Source organism: Actinia tenebrosa, unplaced genomic scaffold, assembly GCF_029948245.1.
Source record: "Actinia tenebrosa isolate PJP-AT-01 unplaced genomic scaffold, QUT_ActTen_1.0 PGA_scaffold9__36_contigs__length_13948895, whole genome shotgun sequence".
Taxonomy (NCBI): Eukaryota; Metazoa; Cnidaria; class Anthozoa; order Actiniaria; family Actiniidae; genus Actinia; species Actinia tenebrosa.
In genome coordinates, this window is record NW_028292586.1 from 12435819 (window position 1) to 12456981 (window position 21163).

At 37.0% G+C, this 21163-nt stretch overlaps 1 protein-coding gene across 1 annotated transcript; it reads left to right on the top strand.

The window, feature by feature from the left end:
• The first annotated feature begins 14088 nt into the window (after positions 1–14088).
• Positions 14089–19743, top strand: LOC116291950 (uncharacterized). The gene is made up of 3 exons (XM_089025174.1): positions 14089–14374; positions 17998–18282; positions 18789–19743. The coding sequence occupies exons 1-3, from the start codon at positions 14149–14151 to the stop codon at positions 19127–19129; spliced, it is 852 nt and encodes a 283-aa protein (XP_088881300.1). The 5' UTR covers positions 14089–14148; the 3' UTR covers positions 19130–19743.
• Positions 19744–21163: the final 1420 nt, after the last annotated feature.

Sequence of the window (21163 nt, forward strand, 5' to 3'; positions counted from 1 at the left end):
CCATCCACCCACCCATCCATCCATCCATCCACCCATCCATCCATCCACACATCCCTCCATCCATCCACACATCCCTCCATCCACCCATCCATCCATCCACATCCTCTTATCTTATAACTTATGATCTAATAAACCATCATCAATCCAGGGGCATAGCATAAATAATGTATATACGCATGCGTAGTTGAGAATTCACCAATGTTTTAAATTTACTCTTTCTGTAATAAATTAAGTGCATTGAATATCTTTAAAATGGCCTAGTAGGTTTATTTTGCTTCGATGAGACACAAAAACATTAATACGGTTTTCAGTTGAGCGAGAAACGAAAAAATTTTGAGACTTTGGTTTTGTCGTGAAAACTACGATGTTGTTAGGGGCAACCTAAATGTTTCTTTTTGACTTGAATACCTTGTTCATTACAAGCGTGCCCGAACGGTTGTCTCTGATTGGTTGAGCGGAAATTCCTCTTAATTTGGCTCATGCTAACTGTATGGAGATTGTGTCACTGCTCAAAGACTTAGAAGTGCTGTCATTTTATGAGATACATAGTACAAAGAAATTGAAAAAGAAATTGGTGTGGGAATATTTTAGGAGCTTGCTGACCTGTCACGTGTGTGCTTGCCAAAATGCCCTAGCTACGCCCCTGCAATCTGGATTTAGATCTCTCCATTCTATTGTTACTGCTCTTCTTGATTGAACAAATCAGCTGTGCTTTGACTATTTTTTATTTGGCTCTCTTTTTTTTTCGTTGTTTCCCCAACATTATTTGATAGAAAAATGGTAAATGAAGTCGTATTTTTTGATCTAAAGAACAGGCATTTGGTATGGTGGACCACCCCTTACTTTTACACCTTTTTAAACAAAAGATCTCAATTATGTTACGTTAATGGTATTGCAGTAGACATTGTAATGCTCATTCTCTGTGGAATTCGTTTTCTCAGGGTACCATTCTTAGCCCACTTCTAAGTATGATCCTGTATATCGATGACCTCTGATAGAATCACCATGTATAATAAAGTTTCTTTCCTATACCATCCTATACCATTCTATCCTAACCTAACCTATCCTATCCTATCCTATCCTATCCTATCCTATCCTATCCTATCCTATCCTATCCTATCCTATCCTATCCTATCCTATCCTATCCTATCCTATCCTATCCTATCCTATCCTATCCTATCCTATCCTATCCTAAATTCAAAATTCAAAATCCAAAATTCAGAGAACTTAACAATACAATTAAAGAACTTAAAAACGAGAACACAGAATTAAAGAAAGAACTGTTCATGTTAAAGGAAATTGTTAAAAAGCATGAAGGTCTTCTAGATCCAGTAAATTCCTCAGTTTCCGGCTCTTCAATCGATGTGTCTACATCTGATAATAATCCATGTGTAAACACCAACATTACTAGTCCGACTAGTATGAATGCATCTGCACATACTTCTAATTCCTCTATTGAAGCTAAACAAACAAGTCCTACATCAAAGCCTGAGACTGTTTTATTGTTCTGTGACTCCAATGGAAAGTTCATTCAGACTGATCTATTATGTCCCAACCTACATGTAGATCATCGCACTACATATTTGATGGATCATGTTTACAAAGAATTAAATCAACCAATTCCTCATCAACCAAAAACCATTGTTCTCCATTGTGGTACTAACGATCTGGAAAAGATGTCTTCAACAGAACTCATTCAGAAAACAAAAAATCTACTACAAACAATTGAAGTCACCTATCCAAACACTCGAATCATTTATTCTTCCCTTTTACCAAGACAAGACCTTTGTCAGGCAAAGGTCCTTGAAGTTAATAAAGCTGCTGAAGAACTTTGTAAATCCAATAAGGTCCATTTCCTCGACAATAACCATATCAATCAAACCTATCAATTTTATGATCACAAGCATTTGAATCAACGAGGTTTCAAATTTTTTGCTAAAAATTTGAAATCTGCAATTTATGATTCCACGCCCAGAACCAAAAAATCTAATCCTACTCCCGGCATCAATTACAACGTCGTCCTTCTCAGTCCACGCCATTAACACTACCATTCAAGTCTGCTTTTCATCCAAGTACTCATCACAACTCTATAAACAAGCCTCATCACAACTCTATGAACATTCCTCATCACGACACTATGAATAACAGGCATCATCATCGTTCTTATGCGACAGTGGCATCGTCACCACCATTAGCACCACATCTCTCTCCGCACTCAAAAACACAACAACAATGGAACAATATAAATTCTATGAACTCTCATCGCTCTTATCACAAGTCTCCAAACAACAGTCCTCCTGTTATGAGTTCTTCAAACATTCCATTGACGCTTAAATCCTTAATCCAGCAGTTACAAATGTTTGTTAAAGGATAAGTATTACCTACTTTATAAATGTTTAGATTTTTTTTTTTTTTTTAATATTTATATTTGTTCTCACTTCTTTTATTTTAGATTACTTGATTCTATTTTTATCTTATATCTATTTGTGTATACAACTATTTCTTTAAATTTCCGTAGTTATTGACATATTAATGTCAGATTTATTTTCCTGGGAAACTGCCTTCTTTATGTCCGCTTCGATTTTAGCGAGAGGGTTTTTGTTATGAATATTGCCAGGAACATTTCGTTTTGTACCTGGAATATGAATGGCATTCTTAGTAATCTCTTAGGGGATAAAACTAAATACCTTGATTTTATTGATGTTGTTTCAAAACATGATTTCATTTTATTGTCTGAATCATGGACGTCATTATGTCCTGACATTGATGGTTATTCTTATTTTTCTATCTCTTCAAATAAGAAAGATCCAATAAGAATAAACAATGGTAGGACGTCAGGTGGATTAATATTTTTATTCAAAAATTGTTAAAAAAATAACATTGAGTTAATCAAAACCTCTGAATATGTGATTTGGTGTAAGATTTCCAACCTTTCGTTTGGGAATGCAAATAGTATATTTGTGTGTGGTCTGTATATCCCACCTGACAATTCAAAATATTTCCAAGATGAAATATTTGAACAACTAGAAGATGATATTGCCACTTTTTCAAAAAGTGGTAATATTATTCTTCTAGGAGATTTTAATGCCAGAGTTGGCACAGTAGAGGATTTTATTTGTAAAGAAGACAAAACTTTCACAAGCGATTGTAATAATTTAGTTCTTGAATCAACATTTAGAAAAAACTTTGATGGCAACATTAATAATCACGGAAAAACATTGCTTAATATTTGTAAAATTTTCGATTTACGCATTCTTAATGGAAGAACTTTAGGAGATTCTTTAGGAAAAATTACTTATCATGGTAGAAATGGTGTAAGTACTGTTGATTACATTATCGTAGATCAACATCTATTTCAAAATGTTAAGTATTTCATTATTGATAAGCCAAATTTTATTTCCGATCATAGTCCAATTTGTGCTTGGTTTAATTTCGAAACTTCGATTCCATTCCAAGATAACAACATTACTGAAACTCTTCAAAAGTTGTCTCCTCAATATGTTTGGTCGAGTAACTCAATTGAGCCATTTCAACAAGCGATGTCTTCACCTTCTGTGAAATGTTTGATACAAAATTTTTTGGTGACAGATTTTCCGTTGTCTAACAAAGAGTGTATTAATCAAGCGGTGGAGTGTGTTCAAAGTATTTTTAATAAGGCTGCTGCCTTATCTCTAAAACTGAAAATTATCAAAACTAAACGTAAAACAAAAATGATTTGTAACAAAAAATGGTTTGATTTTGATTGTAGAAAAGCTAGGAAAGAACTCCGCAAACTTTCAAAAAAAAACATGCTGATCCTCTAAATATCAATCTGAGAGCAATATCATCAGCATTTAAAATCCTTTAAAGAACTATTGAAATCAAAGAAAAAGGAATTTCACGAAACAAAATTATCATCATTGGAAAATAACTCTGATAATGACGAATTTTGAAAAATTTTAAATTCTGCGAATGAGGAGTATAAAGAAGAAAACATTCCTCCAATTACCGAGCAGCAATGGATAAATCATTTCACTTCACTCCATTCTAGGAAGCAAAATTCTTCATTACAGGATTCTTTACCGAGTCTTTACAACAAATGGAGCAAGAGAATGATCAGGCAATCAACCAAGTTCTTAATTGTTTCAAAATTCAGAAATCGAATCTGCTATTAAATTACTTAAAAACAACAAAGCTGCTGCATCTGATAAAATACGAAACGAAATGATTCGACATAGCTTTCACGTTATGCTTCCGGTTTATAATAAACTTTTTAATTTGATTTTGCAATCTGGAATTTATCCAGATTCGTGGTGTGTGGGTTCTCTAACTCCCATTTTCAAAAGTGGTGATAGAACTGATACAAGTAATTATAGAGGAATTTGTGTTTCGAGTTGTTTGGGAAAATTCTTTTCCGTCATTCTAAATCAAAGACTATTAAGTTTTACACAACAGAACAATATTCTCACAATTCTCACAATTTACACAATTCTCAAATTGGCTTTATGCCGAACTTCCGAACTTCAGATCATATTTTTACTTTGCGTTCTTTAATCGATCAACAAGTTATTAACAAAAAGAAAGGAAGAATTTATGCCTGTTTCATTGACTTTAAGAAAGCTTTCGATTTTATATGGCATGAAGGATTATTACTTAGACTATTACAATACAATATTAATGGTAATTTCTACAACTTAATCAAAGATTTATATTCTAAGTCATCGTGCTTCGTAAAGATAGGCTCAAAGCGAACTAAGTCTTTTCAGTATTCACGGGGCATACGACAAGGTTGTATCCTTAGTCCCTTGTTATTTAACCTATTTTTAAATGAGCTCTCAATGTCATTAGAAAATAGTAATAACACCGATTTTTTTATTCTTCCAAATGGTCAAAAACTCACCTCCCTTTTATATGCTGACGATCTTGTTCTTTTATCAAAATCGCAAGTTGGTTTACAGAACTGTGTTAATCTTGTTAATAATTTTTGCACGAAATGGCAAATGTCAGTAAATGAAAAAAAATCAAAAATAATGATTTTCTGTAAAAAAGAAAAGGACAGGATAAGACAATCAGATTTCATCTTAAATGGTAACAGCCTAGAAATTGTTAAGGAATTTACGTATTTAGGCGTTCGAATAAGTTCTACTGGTAATTTTTCCTGTCACCAAACTAAATCAAAAGAAAAAGCTCTACATGCATTTTATAAAATCACAAAATTTATTTTAGGCGATTGAAACCAAAATTAGCTTGTAAAATATTTGATTCACTAATTAGATCAATCTTAACTCATGCATGCGAGATTTGGAGTGTATATCAAAAGCACAACTTTGAAAAATGGGACTAAAATCCGATTGAAAAAGTTCAACTACGTTTTTGTAAATATTATCTTGGCGTAAGTAATAAGACTTCGAATATTGCTTCACGTGCTGAACTTGGACGTTTTCCTTTGATAACATTCATTGATAAACTTTCTTTAAAATACTTTAATCATCTTTTATGTTTACCTGATAATTCTCTATCAAAACAAGCTTTACTTATTTCCCAGTCTTTACATGCAGAAAATAAATCTTCCTATTATACAAATCTTTTACAAATGTTGTTTTTTTATAACATAGAAAATGAACTTACAGATGTCATCTCTAATTCTAATTTGGAGAAGTATTATGTAAAAATGCAGGAACTTTACTTTAATCATTGGAAAAAACTCATAAACAATTCAAGAAAATTATGCTTTTATAAAACGTTTAAGGAATTTTATGAATATGAAATTTATCTGGATAAAATTCAAAATTTTGAGCATAGAAGGCAGTTCACCCAATTTAGAATTAGTAATCATAAATTAGCTATCGAAACAGGCAGATACAACAACCAAAATATATCAAAAGATCAACGTATCTGTCTATTCTGTACGAACAATGAAGTTGAAACAGAAATACATATGTTGTGTAACTGTCGTCTTTATAATCTAATTCACCAAATCAAATTTTTTGATATGATAGAACCTGAAATATCTGTTGACGATTTTAAAGATCTTAACATAATTTGTAACTTAATGATCTCTACCAATGACAATTTTATTTTTTATTTTTCTAAGTTTATATACAAATGCTTCATAATAATTGATGTAATTTATTAATGATTACTTTTGATAAATTTATCTTGATTATTATTACCTTGTAATACTCATACCTATATTTTTAAATATGTTACTTTACATATAGATACATATAGATATATCGATATTTTTCTTAGTACAAGGTGTTTGTAAAATATAACAAAAAAAAATCCCTGTTAATGTTCAATGCTTTAGCAATACCTGTAAATTGTAGGTCATGCCAATAAAGCTATTTCAAAAACCTATCCTATCCTATCCTATCCTATCCTATCCTATCCTATCCTATCCTATCCTATCCTATCCTATCCTATCCTATCCTATCCTATCCTATCCTATCCTATTTTCAATTAAGATTTTATAATTTAGTATATTTGTAATACTTATACCTATATTTTTAAATATAATATTTTACTTATATAGATATATATATATATATATAGATATTTTTCTTAGTGCGATGTGTTTGTAAAATAACAAAAATTCCTGTTAATGTTCAATTCTTTAGCAATACCTGTAAATTGTAAGCTATTTCAAACCTACTCTATCCTATCCTACCCTACTCTATCCTATCCTATCCTATCCTATCCTATCCTATCGTAAACAATTCAAGAAAACTATGCTTTTATAAAACATTTAAGGAATTTTATGAATATGAAATTTATCTGGATAAAATTCAAAATTTTGAGCAAAGAAGGCAGTTCACCCAATTTAGAATTAGTAATCATAAATTAGCTATCGAAACAGGCAGATACAACAACCAAAATATATCAAAAGATCAACGTATCTGTTTATTCTGTACGAACAATGAAGTTGAAACAGAAATACATATGTTGTGTAACTGTCCTCTTTATAATCTAATTCGCCGACGATTTTTTGATATGATAGAACCTGAAATATCTGTTGACAATTTTAAAGATCTTAACATAATTCGTAACTTAATGATCTCTACCAATGACAAGATTATTTTTTATTTTTCTAAGTTTATATACAAATGCTTCATTCTTAGGAATGAATCATAATAATTGATGTAATGTATTAATGATTACTTTTGATAAATTTATCTTTGATTATTATTACCATTCAATTAAAATTTAGTATATTTGTAATACTCATACTTATTTTTTTTAATATGTTACTTTACATATAGATATATATAGATATATAGATATTTTTCTTATTACAATGTGTTTGTAAAATATAACAACAACAAAAAATCCCTGTTAATATTCAATGCTTTAGCAATACCTGTAAATCGTAGGTCATGCCAATAAAGCTATTTCAAACCTATCCTATCCTTAATCCTATCCTATCCTATCCTATCCTATCCTATCCTATCCTATCCTATCCTATCCTATCCTATCCTATCCTATCCTATCCTATCCTATCCTATCCTATCCTATTCTATCCTATCCTATTCATCCTATCACAATTCCAATTCATCCATCCTTTTCACTATACCCACCCATCCATCCATTCATTCATGCATTTGTTAGTTCATTGAATTTCTATTCATTCATTTTTTTTGTGTATAGCTTTTTAGCTGGATCAGCCTAGCTTGTCTTTCGTACAGCTATGGCCCTACGTACTCTCAAGCCAGATGGCACAGAAGGGACAGCAACTGTTGAACTGATATACATGTACAAAAATGGAAGAGAGATAAGAAAATATGATGGCTGTATTGTTAAGAATGATGCCAATCTTAAAAGCTTTATTAAACCGCATATCAAACAATCAGCTGACAAAACAAAGTTTAAGGAGTCTAAATACTTTGTTTGTATGTATGATCCAGATTTTAAAGAAGAAAGAAACGAAGCTACTGTATGTGTTTCTTGCCATCGTTTTTCAAAGCCAAGTCAACCAAAAAAATGTGAACTTAATTTTTCACCTCATAACTTTGTTAAAGTTCAGGACCACATATTTTTCCCATGTGATTCCCAACATTTCAATGACAGCAATTTCTTGGAAAAACACAGCAAAAAGATTCTAGTAGCTCGGGGACTAAGAGAAGAAATTTATGGGTTAACGAATGATGGAGAAAAAGACTGCCTCAAATTTGTTCCTCTAAAGTTGCTAAAGTTGGATCATCCACCGTCCTCCAATGTGTATGGTATTGGTGCAGAAGATCATAAAAAGTTGGAAGATGCTGGTCTAGTTCTTCTTCAAGACAATAAGACTGTAGTTGGCAGTTTAAAAAAAAGAGAAAATGATGAAATCTCTATATCTATTTTTGGAAACAATCAAGGTACTTTGTTATTATCTAATATTATAGTACTTATAATAATATTTATCTTAAATTAACAATAATATCAAATTTCGCATTACCCCACTCCCGTGAGTCATCAACTGGTGCATGCACACTCTTTCTGTTTATTGTTTTGATCCAGGTTTTGATCACTAAAAAACGAAACGGAAAGTTGATGACGCACGGGAGTAGGATAAGGCGAAATAGCCCAATGGAAATTTACAACATGGCGTGCATTTTATTAAGAAGTTTCCCTCTCTTTATGCTCTCTTGGTGTAATGGTATGACAAATGGCGCTTGAAAATTTATGAATTTATGCAATATATATATTTCTTATTTTCGACTCAAAAAAATTACAACTACATCCCGTACAGATGGTGCCCCTGGTACTGGACAGGCCGCAGCCACCCCTGGTGATAGGACTGGAGAGGCAGCAGGCACCCCTGGTGATGGGACTGGACAGGCCGCAGCCACCCCTGGTGATGGGACTGAACAAGCAGCAGCCACCACTGGTGATGAGATTGGACAGGTGGCAGCCACCCTTAGTGATGGGACTGGACAGGTGGCAGCCACCCCTGGTGATAGAACTGGACAGGCAGCAGCCACCCCTGGTGATGGGACTGGACAACAAAGTAAGATAATTCTGTGAATTTTTGGAATATGTCTTGTTTCATGCATAACTATAATGACTGGAATCCCTGTGGCAAACTAAAACGGTTAGTTTTCTACTACTGCAACGTTGCGTGCAACATATTGCGTCGTGTGTCATGGCTCGCAACATCAATTGCATGCAACATTGCATTAATTAATTAATGTGTCCGTAGCTTAAATGCCGTAGACCGGGATGACCAACCACAGGTATCCAGTCAACTAATGGATTAGCTCATACTTACAAGTATAATCAGGTCGGACTAGCTAGCTATTTCAGTTACCGCTCCAGTCTTCTTTACCACTTGACCTGTTAAGTTGCTAATTCTCACTTACTAACTAACTGACTGACTGGTCCATGAACCCTGACCAGCATAGAAGCACTGAAGGGGGGGGGGGGGGTGGTGATGAGGGTACAAAATGAAGACCGAAGACGCTATAACGAAGACCCCACCATCTTCATGCTCTTATTCAGTCTTTAATCAGTCTTTCAGTACTGTTTCGGGTAAATTTGGGGGTCTTCGTTTTGTATATTTTCTGGGGTATTATACAAATCTAAGATCTAGCCGAAAACCATGTTGGTTGCAAATCTCTTTAATTTGTATTCATTTTTACTGTAGAATTGAATACCCGCCGCTTTTTAAGCTCTGTTTTTGTTAAATTGGGGGGGTCTTTGGTTTTTGATCTTCGTTTTGTACCAACCCCACTGAATAGCCCTCAAGCGCTTAAACACTACTTTATTCGCATCAGTGAGTGCGACAGGAGATATTGAGGTTAGCCCTATCGTGAATATCTCCTAGGATTGAATTGGAATTTAGTAGTTGGTTTTTGCTGAGGGAGGACAACCGGAGAACCTGGAGAAAAACCCTCGAAGGAGAGAACTAACAAACAACTCTACTCACATACAACACCAACCTCATCGGGACTCGAACCCGGGCCGCATTGGTGAGAGGCGAGCGCTCTCACCGCTACGCCACCCATGCTTCCGATACGCTCACCTTACGTCACCTTTTCTTAGCTCACCACTCATGCAGACTTCCTTATGTATTCTTGCACAATCTGAATGACATAATGGTTATGTGCTAAAAATAGTAACTTACATCATCTAGAACATTCTAGAAAAATACTAATTCTAGAAACTTCTGGAAAACCCTATAAAACCTAAACCTACATAGAAAGTTCTAGAACATTCCATACAACTGATGACTTCTATAAAAACTTCTAGAAAGTAAAAGCAGGGGCGTAACCAGAGATCTTGTCGGAAGGGTGCACAGACAATGATTTGAAGAACCAAAAAAAAAAAAAAGCAGAACCAAAACAAAACAAAAAAAAAAAAAAAAAAAAAGCGGAACCAAAACAAAAAAGGATACAAACGGTGAGTGATACTTTAAAATGCTACAATATGCAGCTGGAAAGTGCTCTTGATTTCATCCAAAACAAATTTCATGCCGTTTAAAAGCAAATGGAGATAGATGAGCGGAATCTTCTGGAAATTCTAGAAAACGTTAGCGTGCGCCCCGTCACGCTTTAAGACAATGTGAACTCCATCACAGTTAACTGCATCAAACCATTCTCTCAAGCAATCAACCTCTTGAGCAGGTTAACAGTGCAAAGCTACTCTGTGTCACAGTTGACACCCATCTCGGTTGGTCATCACATATGACCAACAAATATATGTAAGGTTATAGACTCTAGACTATTCTTCTTACAGTCTGGAGCAACTGCACTAGTAATGACCAGTAGCTCAGACTTCCATAGCTCAAACGCGTCAGTTTGCTCAAACCATACTTGTGACTTTGAATACCGCTCTACTCCTTCTGTTCCTACAACAAACAGAATCCTAATTAACTATAATGACTGGGTTGCCTGTGGCAAAGCAAAATAGGCATAAATATTTAATTCATTCATTCGGGATTCCTGTGGATTAGGCGGAAACTGATGGTACATTGCCTCCCCCTTTAATCAAGACATCGCTATGCCTTCCCTGTCTACAGCTGGCGGTGGTAGTGGTTCACAATTTACATCATTTATTAACTAAACTTCTTTCCGTTGCAGAACTTCACAAAATCTTGGAAGGTAATGATCATAACTGGATTTTAAATTTAATCAATTTCCAAATACATTCAGAGATTGTCACATGAATCTAGGCTTATTTACATCATTTATTAACTGAACTTCTTTCCTTTGCAAAACGTCGTGAAACAGAAATCGGGAAACGAGGTAATGATCATAACTGTATTTTAAATTTAATCGATTTTCAAATACATTCAGACATTGTCACATGAATCTAATGAATCTGAAGTAGGCCTAAAACAGAATTCTAGATTCCTTACTTTACGCTACCTAAGATAAAATTATAATCAATAATTAACGTTGTTATATACCAAATGTCAAAGTCCATTTTTCTTTTACTCTGATTGGGCGAGAGGACATTACGTGAACGTTGACAAGTTTCGATGTTTCCACGGTAACGGCTCTCAGCGGGCAGCAATATGTTGTTGACTGGTAATAACATTATTACATAATCAAATAATTGCTTGGTTTTCTTGGACATTTGGTATATTACAAAACACTTATTGACTGGAACCTCGGGAAAGCAGTGAGTTTTGTGGTACATCGCCGTCTCGAGACCACAAAACACACTGTTTCCCTCGGTGCCAGTTCGGAATTGGTCCAAGGGTTATGCGATAAGAATACTGTGTCGTCGGTGCGAGGCATTAACGACAAGAGGCTAGGGATCGTCCTTCTGTTTTATTCAAGTTGTGTGACAAACCCTTCTTAAAATAGGTTCCGTTTCTCCGTCTATCTTGTGTGTCACAAAATGCAAGACCCCAGATCATGTAACCTCATTAATCGTTAACTTATGTTTTTTTTTTCCCCGCTAAGAATCATTTGAGTACAGTTTCATGAATCTAATGAATCTGAGATAGGCCTAAAACAGAATCCTAGATTCCTTACTTTAGGCTACCTAAGATAAAATTATAATCAGTAATTAACGTTGTTATATACCAAATGTCAAAGTCCATTTTATTAAGGTATATTACGAGGAATTTACGCGAATGCGATAAAAGAGGACAATAGCGATGAAAAATCAAATAAACAAGGGCTAAAGAAAATCACTTTTCCAGAAAGTTACTAACATGTTTTGTTTTTGCAAATTTTTCATACTTTAAAACTTCAATATGAAATTTTTCGAAAATGCTCATGCAGATTTTCTTCAAATTTTCTGTACCTTGAGCAAATTATTTATCCTCCAATATCTCAAAAGCAATTTAAAATCCTAGGTCAAAAAATGGAGAAAATAGGCAATGAAGTAAACGCACCAACGCTTAACAGTAATCTTGCATTAATTCCGATTTCAGTAAAAACATGCTCATTCGAAAATTTCATCTTTTCTTTGAAACCTCTAAAAAAATTTATAGCATTGGATTGTTTGCTTCCGAGTATTTGCGATTTGAAGTTGCATGGTATCGCGCGGATAAAACCCAGTGGAGCCACCTTAAGTGCATGTATATATATATTAGTTTTTATATCTATTGTATGTTTTATCTATATTAGTCTTATAGATAGAGGGCCACTAGTTTATTAGTCATTTTGCAACTATTCCGTGCTACCCTCTTTAAATAAAGAGTTTATTGTTATTATATATTGAGCCCTCTTGCACCTGTAAATTCCGATGAAAGACAGACAAACGGCAACCGCCACACACGGAGCTTGCAATAAGCCTTTTCATAGTTGAAGAATCGATTCTACTGCGCATGCGATTCTATCCCGAATTTCTCACCTTTTGTTTAAACCTTCTTTTGTTCTTAATTAAACAAAAGGTGGGAAATTCGGGATAAAATCGCATGCGCAGTGGAATCGATTCTTAAACTATGAAAAGGCTTATACTGAACTCCATGTCCTAAAGCTCGCACGAAAAGTGATCTAAGACGCTTTCAATATTCTGCTTCTCAGTATCCTTTTTGATTCTTTATATTCTGATCTAAAGCAAACTCTTTCGGCCTCTCAACCTACCAATGATTAATGTCTTCGATGTTCCTTTTCTATCAAACGTCAGCTACGCATTTGTCACACACGTTGAAGACCTGTTCTGCTCATACTATGTATACATTGAACTTAAATGCATTACGCGCGTTCACCTATTTCAAAAAACGTCATCAGTCCGAGATCCGAAATGGGCAGCTACGTAGGAGACTAGAGCGATTTCAGACTAAAAAGAATTTTTGTGGTTTTACCACATTTCATATTCAAATCAATAACCATAGATGCGTATACTACTTGATGATTATCATCATGCCATAGCATTTTCCCCATTTTATAATTTTCTAAAGGGCCATAAGTTATAGATAACTGTGAGGTGAATTAATGTTACCCTCATAAAATAGATAACGAAATAGAAAGACAATGATGATGATGAAGGTGGTTGTGTGGATGATGGTGGTGGTGTGGATGATGGTGATGGTGTGGATGATGGTGGTGGTGTAGATGATGGTGGTGGTGTGGATGATGGTGGTGGTGTGGATGATGGTGGTGGTGTGGATGATGGGGACGGTGTGGATGATGATGGTGGTGGGATGATGGTGGTGGTGTGGATGATGGGGACGGTGTGGATGATGATGGTGGTGTGGATGATGGTGGTGGTGTGGATGATGGTGGTGGTGTGGATGATGGGGACGGTGTGGATGATGGTGGTGGTGTGGATGATGATGGTGGTGTGGATGATGGGGGTGGTGTGGATGATGGTGGTGGTGGTGTGGATGATGGTGGTGGTGGTGTGGATGATGGTGGTGGTGTGGATGATGGGGACGGTGTGGATGATGATGGTGGTGTGGATGATGGTGGTGGTGTGGATGATGGTGGTGGTGTGGATGATGGTGGTGGTGTGGATGATGATGGTGGTGTGGATGATGGTGGTGGTGTGGATGATGGTGGTGGTGTGGATGATGGTGGTGGTGTGGATGATGGTGGTGGTGTGGATGGTGGTGGTGGTGTGGATGATGGTGGTGGTGTGGATGATGGTGGTGGTGTGGATGATGGTGGTGGTGTGGATGATGATTCACAATTTACATACTTTATAACTAAGCCTCTTTCCTTTGCAGTGGAATACTTTTTGAGCAGTCTTATCGCAGAACGACCTCAGAATTTTAACCGTGTGTGCTCGATGATAGACGGCGAGTGTTCGGTCCATGGGTCTAAAGATCTAGCAGACCGCTTGAATGCCCCTACGTTAATAAAAGCGAAGTGCAAAAGCAACACAGCACACAGTCCAGCGTTAGAACTCATGCAGTTGCCTAAGGTTTCATCTCTTCCAGTCAATGTCCTGGTGAGAAACCTAAAGGCGATCTCAAGAAATGGTGTGGCCGATCTAATAGAAAAAGAAATTCCAGGTAAATTATATTATATTAGGATTATTCGCCACATATATGCAATGTGTTTCATAGGGATGAGTGGGAAACGAGTACGGCATGCAAATTCCTAGCCCTACTGACTGTAGCCGTATTGTATCTTATCGTAATTAACTACGCGTTTCTACGTAACTACTGCTCCCCTGATAGTTGCATGTAATACTACGTTAAGCACTCGTACGAATAACATTCCAATGTGTTACAGCATTTCGCACAGTTTACGTGCCTATATATTTCAAACCTTCAAATTCTATCAAACCCTGAAAACAACCTCTGAGCTGATCTAAGTCAGGGCACAGCTAACTCACAGATTGAACCCTGAAACAATCTCTGGGCTGATCTAAGTCAGGGCACGGCTAACTCACAGATAGAACCCTGAAACAAACTCTGTGCTGATCTAAGTCAGGGCATGGCTAACTCACCGATTGAACCCTGAAACAACCTCTGGGCTGATCTAAGTCAGGGCATGGCTAACTCACCGATTGAACCCTGAAGCAACCTTTGGGCTGATCTAAGTCAGGGCATGGCTAACTCACCGATTGAACCCTGAAACAACCTTTGGGCTGATCTAAGTCAGGGCATGGCTAACTCACAGATTGAACCCTGTAACAACCTCTGAGCTGATCTAAGTCAGGGCGCAGCTAACCCACAGATTGAACCCTGTAACAACCTCTGAGCTGATCTAAGTCAGGGCACAGCTAACTCACAGACAGAACCCTGAAACAACCTCTGGAATGATCTAAGTCAGTGCATGGCTAACTCACAAATCCAACCCTGAAACAACCTCTGGGCTGATCTAAGTCAGGGCACAGCTAACTCACAGATTGAACCCTGAAACAACCTCTGGAATCATCTAAGTAATGTTTAATAAACGAGCAGGAGTGTTTTATCGGGTATAAAACACGAGGCGCAGCCGAGTGGTTTTAGACCCGATAAACCACGATCTGCGAGATTATTGAACGGCTTAGAAAACTTATGATGTTTGTTCTCATTGTGTACCGATTTTTTTACGAAATGAACCAAGTTTGATAGAGAAAATCCAAGTTAAAGTTTATGCAAATGAAGACGAATCTTTATCAGATATAAAATCACCTTCATGGTCATGATTTCTATTGTGTTTTCTTCATGAATTATTAATGCGTTTTCTAAGTCAGTGCATGGCTAACTCACAAATCCAACCCTGAAACAACCTCTGAGCTGATCTAAGTCAGGGCACAGCTAACTCACAGATTGAACCCTGAAACCACCTCTGGGCTGATCTACGTCAGTGCATGGCTAACTCACAGATCGAACCCTGGAACAATCTCTGGGCTGATCTAAGTCACGGCATGGCTAACTCACAGATCCTACCCTGAAACAACCTCTGGGCTGATCTAAGTCAGTGCATGGCTAACTCACAGATCGAACCCTGGAACAATCTCTGGGCTGATCTAAGTCAAGGCATGGCTAACTCACAGATCAAACCCTGAAACAACCTCTAGGCTGATCTAAGTCAGTGCATGGCTAACTCACAGATCAAACCCTGAAACAACCTCTGGGCTGATCTAAGTCAGGGCACGGCTAACTCACAGATCGAACCTGAAACAACCTCTGGGCTGATCTAAGTCAGTGCACGGCTAACTCACAGATCGAACCCTGAAACAACCTCTGGGCTGATCTAAGTCAGGGCACGGCTAACTCACAGATGGAACCCTGAAACAACCTATGGGCTGATGTAAGTCAGGACACGGCTAACTCACAGATCAAACCCTGAAACAACCTCTGGGCTGATCTAAGTCAGGGCACGGCTAACTCACAGATCGAACCCTGAAACAACCTCTGGGCTGATCTAAGTCAGGGCATGGCTAACTCACAGATCGAACCCTGGAACAATCTCTGGGCTGATCTAAGTCAAGGCATGGCTAACTCATAGATCAAACCCTGAAACAACCTCTAGGCTGATCTAAGTCAGTGCATGGCTAACTCACAGATCAAACCCTGAAACAACCTCTGGGCTGATCTAAGTCAGGGCACGGCTAACTCACAGATCGAACCTGAAACAACCTCTGGGCTGATCTAAGTCAGGGCACGGCTAACTCACAGATCGAACCCTGAAACAACCTCTGGGCTGATCTAAGTCAGGGCACGGCTAACTCACAGATCGAACCCTGAAACAACCTATGGGCTGATGTAAGTCAGGACACGGCTAACTCACAGATCAAACCCTGAAACAACCTCTGGGCTGATCTAAGTCAGGGCACGGCTAACTCACAGATCGAACCCTGAAACAACCTCTGGGCTGATCTAAGTCAGGGCACGGTGAACGCACATTTGAATGAGAATTTAGCGTATGATTCCCACTCATACGAATTCCATTCAATAGTTTTTAGTGAATCATATATTATTTATCAATATGTAGACAGTATTTTATCGACAAAATACACCACTCGTATTTTTACGAGATACTTAGCTACCTAGTGACGTGTTATACATCCCATTCCTCAATATAGACTTGTACTTGTAACAGCTCGTGTGAACTCAAGTAGTCTTCAATAAACAGGGACGGATCCAGGGGGTAGCCATAGGTGCACCGGACATCCCCCTAGCATCGGACATACTCTTAATCTGACGTAATCAGATTCCATTGTTAGGAAGCCACCATCTTGGATGTGACGTCATCTTTCGAGAGACCAACTTGGGACACCCCCCAAACAAAATCCTGGATCCACCCCTCATAAACGCATAGAGAACCATACAGTATTTTTCATACGAACTGCATCCGGGACATAAATGACATATTTTCCATATCCTCACTAGTGAAGATATCGATGACGTCTTTTCCAATGTTTTCAACAAGTTTTTGTTTGTGAATGTGTGTCTATATAATAAAAAGAAAATTACACGTTGGCTTGGAGACATAAAGTTTATCTTCTCGTGTTGAAAAATATTTCACTCGTTCGCTTGTGAAATATTTTCAACACTCGAAGATAAACATACCTTCGCGCCATCGTGCACCTCGAGTCGTACATAAGCTCATGCCAACGAGGCCTCCTGGCCGTGTTCGTGTACGACGAGAGTGAGTGGAATAACCGTTTTATTATATCGACAATCACTGGATCATGAATAAATAGCGCGTTTTTATTTAATTCATATAAAATATATTCCCAAAAACCTGTCGATAGCTGCACGAATGGAATCCAACCATGAATTTTCTCTACAAATGGTATATGAGCAGATAGCCTGGTAGTAGAGTAGCCAATCAGAGCGCGCGATTGCTCATATCCAAATTGTCTAAATAGTATTTTGTATAATTTCAGACTTGAATATAGAGTTTCTCGAACTGTAATTGGTCGAGCGACCATTGATTCTGAGACGATAATCACTGCTCATGCTCACTGATTATGAGGTTTTCCAAAGCTTTCCAGATCGGAAGTAATACTAAAACGTTTTTTTTATCCTGAATTTAGACTTTTCTCTGATATTCAAGTCTAAAATTATGCTAAATCAATTATTCCCTTCATTATTCCAATTTATAATATTTTTTAAATATTGTATATTACCAACACGCTAGACACAACCTATACAACTTGTTAAATAGAAATGCGGTTTTTTATCTTTTTTTTTAGAATATGAAAGGAATTGCCAGCTAAATGCCGCAATATATCGCTACGAGCGACTGTTTAAAGAAGTTGCAACTATGCTTGATAAGGAAACAAGAAATAACTGGAGAACTCTTGGCCGCAAATTTGGATTGCAAGATGACGAACTGGAACAGATAGTAAGCAATCCAGCAAGAATCCTTTTGGAGGACTACGTGTATCAAACGATGGATGCAGAGGATTTGACGAATGGAAGTTTCCAACAACTTGTAAATGTGGTAGACAAGCCTTCACCATTCCTTCGAGCTTTCGGTACCACTTAACCGAAGTTTATTATTTCAATTTAGTTTCTTTCCTTTTTTCTCAGTTTTCGTTCTCTTTTTATTTCAATCATTTTCCATATTATTCCTTATTTGCTTTTTGCTCTTCTCTTTTCTGTCCGATAGTTACGTTCCTTTTCTTCCTAAACCCACATATTTCATACATTCAATTCCATGCATTTGTTTTCGTTTCTCTTTTTTCATTTTCCTATCCTCTTTTCCTCTTTTTTTTTTCTTTTCTTTCTTATTTTCTTTTCTTTTTTTTCCCCATCCGAGTTTCCAATGCATTGCAATCCATTTCGCATATTGTGAAATAGGCTTCTGATTAAAAAACTTAATAATCCATTCATTCAGCATCATTCAAACTAAGAATTCAAATATTTATTAGGATTTGGAACACAGAATCGCTAAGACATAGCAGAAAACATTTTCCATGATTTCAGAGACAATGAAAAAGTAAAGTTTTCTAAATTTACTGTTGTTCACCTTTTCTTTCAGAAGACGATTGTCGATCCATGAAAGATGTCTTCCCTCCTAGTAGTGAGAAAATGTGGAGACTGTGTTTGAATCTAAACAAAAGCAAAGAAGTTGGTGGTATGAAAAAGTGGGAGCATTTGGCCGCTTGTTGGGGAATAAAACCCGAAATTTATTCCCAGTTTGATCCAAGCCAGAAAACAAGTCCTACTGAGATATTACTCAAATGGTTAGTGGATGCACGCCCGGACTTTACTGTTAATGAACTTTGCTATCATTTGGGTAAAATAGGTTGTCATGATGCAAAAGTCTTTTTGGAAGAAAAACTGAAAGAATGGCAATTGCAAAAGGAAGTATATGTCTAAAAGTAAAGAAAACGAAAACGAAAAAGAAAAGAAAACTGGAAGACTGCAAAACTGTGGGTGGCTTATTGCTTTACGGCTCGCCAGGGGCGGATAAACTAGAAAATTTTAGTTTCTAGAGTTATTTCTACGCAAGCAGCATTTTTATATGTGATATTCAAAATAATTCACGGTGAGATACAGCGTATTTTGTATAGCATTTACAACAACAACAACAAAAAGTGTAGAGCAAAGGATTGATTAAGATTAATAGGCAACAATTCTTAAAATGTCAGCTTTTCTCAGGAGGAGAGCCCACCCCCTGCACCCCATAGCTGGATCCACCACTGCTCGCTTCTCACCGCTGTGGTTCGGGTACGAGCCCCGGCTAGAGTTGTTTATCGTTTACAATACAGCCGCTCATATTCAGTATATATTAAATGTAGTAGTAGTAGTGCTCGTGGAGCAAACCTCACGAAAGAGCCCCGTACGGGTAGTGATGGCTGAAAATATATAATATAGCTAAGTGTGTGAACAAGTACACATATGTTGTAATAAATGCAAGATATTTTTTCACGTTTCGCTATATACATATGCATTGCCTTCGGGAAAAGATAATAAACAAGCCATTTTAACAAGTTGTTTTTTGTCGTATATTTGGGAGGCTCTGTCAGGGTTTCATTATGATGGATTATTTACGGTTTTTAGAAAAAGGGATACGGATTATTAGCCACTAAATTTGAAGATATATTTAACAAATAGACATCCGTTTTTCATGTGTCTGTCCTCTTATTGACGATAAATTGCGTCATCACATTGTCAAAGTAGTGTGATGAACGAGGCGTGGCCGAAATCAATAACTAAAAATGGGAACAAAGGAAAGAAAGAAAGTCACAATTGAATTCATACTCAATAAGGACAGTGTCTATATCCGTACCTATATTCTAGCTACTAAAAATATTGAATCCACTAAATTAAAGTCCCGATTTTGAGGGTATAAAGTTGACACGCTGGAAATAATAGTAAAAGTCCATGAAAATATTCATGGCGTAATATTTGGAAAACGTTCTCATACTTTTTTTTCATATTGCAATATGTTGAGTGCCTTGATGAATAATATCGACTGGTGCAAGTCGCTTTGAAAGTTTAGGTCTAGTTTTCGAGAAAATAAGCGGTAAACGATTTCCATGATATCATCATTACGTCATAATGAAAAGGCCGCTTTAAACTAATTTATGTTGACGAAGTTGTAGCCGTTTCAATGCGGCTAGGTGTGCCCGATCAAAACTACCCAGAGCCTCCTTAACATATTTTGAGTCTCAGCTAAGACATAAGCGGTGTTCAAAGGGTTCTGCAGTGAGACCAAAGAGACAGAAAGGTGAGACCAAGCTTCGTAGTGTAATCCCCTGATTCACTGTAAAACCAGCAAAAACTCAAAACGCCGCCTACTTTTCTCAACGATTGCTGCAACTTGACTCGCAACATTTTTCAAATTGCGATATAGGCTACACGCTGCAATGCTCCATGCAACTTGTGTCCGCAACGCCGTTGCGATATTCGACAAGTTGCAAAGTAAATTGTTCCGTGTGATCGCGCCTTAAGGTGTGCAACCAAGGGACAACAAAAATGGCGGAAACAATAGAGCACCAAATTACATGCAAATTACTAGAATCTTCCAAAAGCAAAATAATTCAATAAATAGTTATATAAACAGGAGCAGTTTGGGGAACCGAAGAAAAAGCACTGCACAAACTCGACTTTTGTGAGGCCGAAGCCGGGTGTAATAAACTTGCCCAATAAGCCACCCTCGGCGATACAACCTGATGAACACAAGCGTGAAAAAGTGAAAATGTACTGCACAGACCCGTTCTTTGCGAGGCCATCATGGCAATGCAATTTATGGTAGTTCTGACTAACCTGTTCAACGAGGATAATATGGATAAGAATGAATTGAAAACGTCGTCACCAAAACACTTTTGGTCGGGGTCTTTGCTTTTGGTAGAGGAGAAAGGAGATCCACGTTCAAACCGCCTGGAGCTATGAGCAATGCTTTGTCTT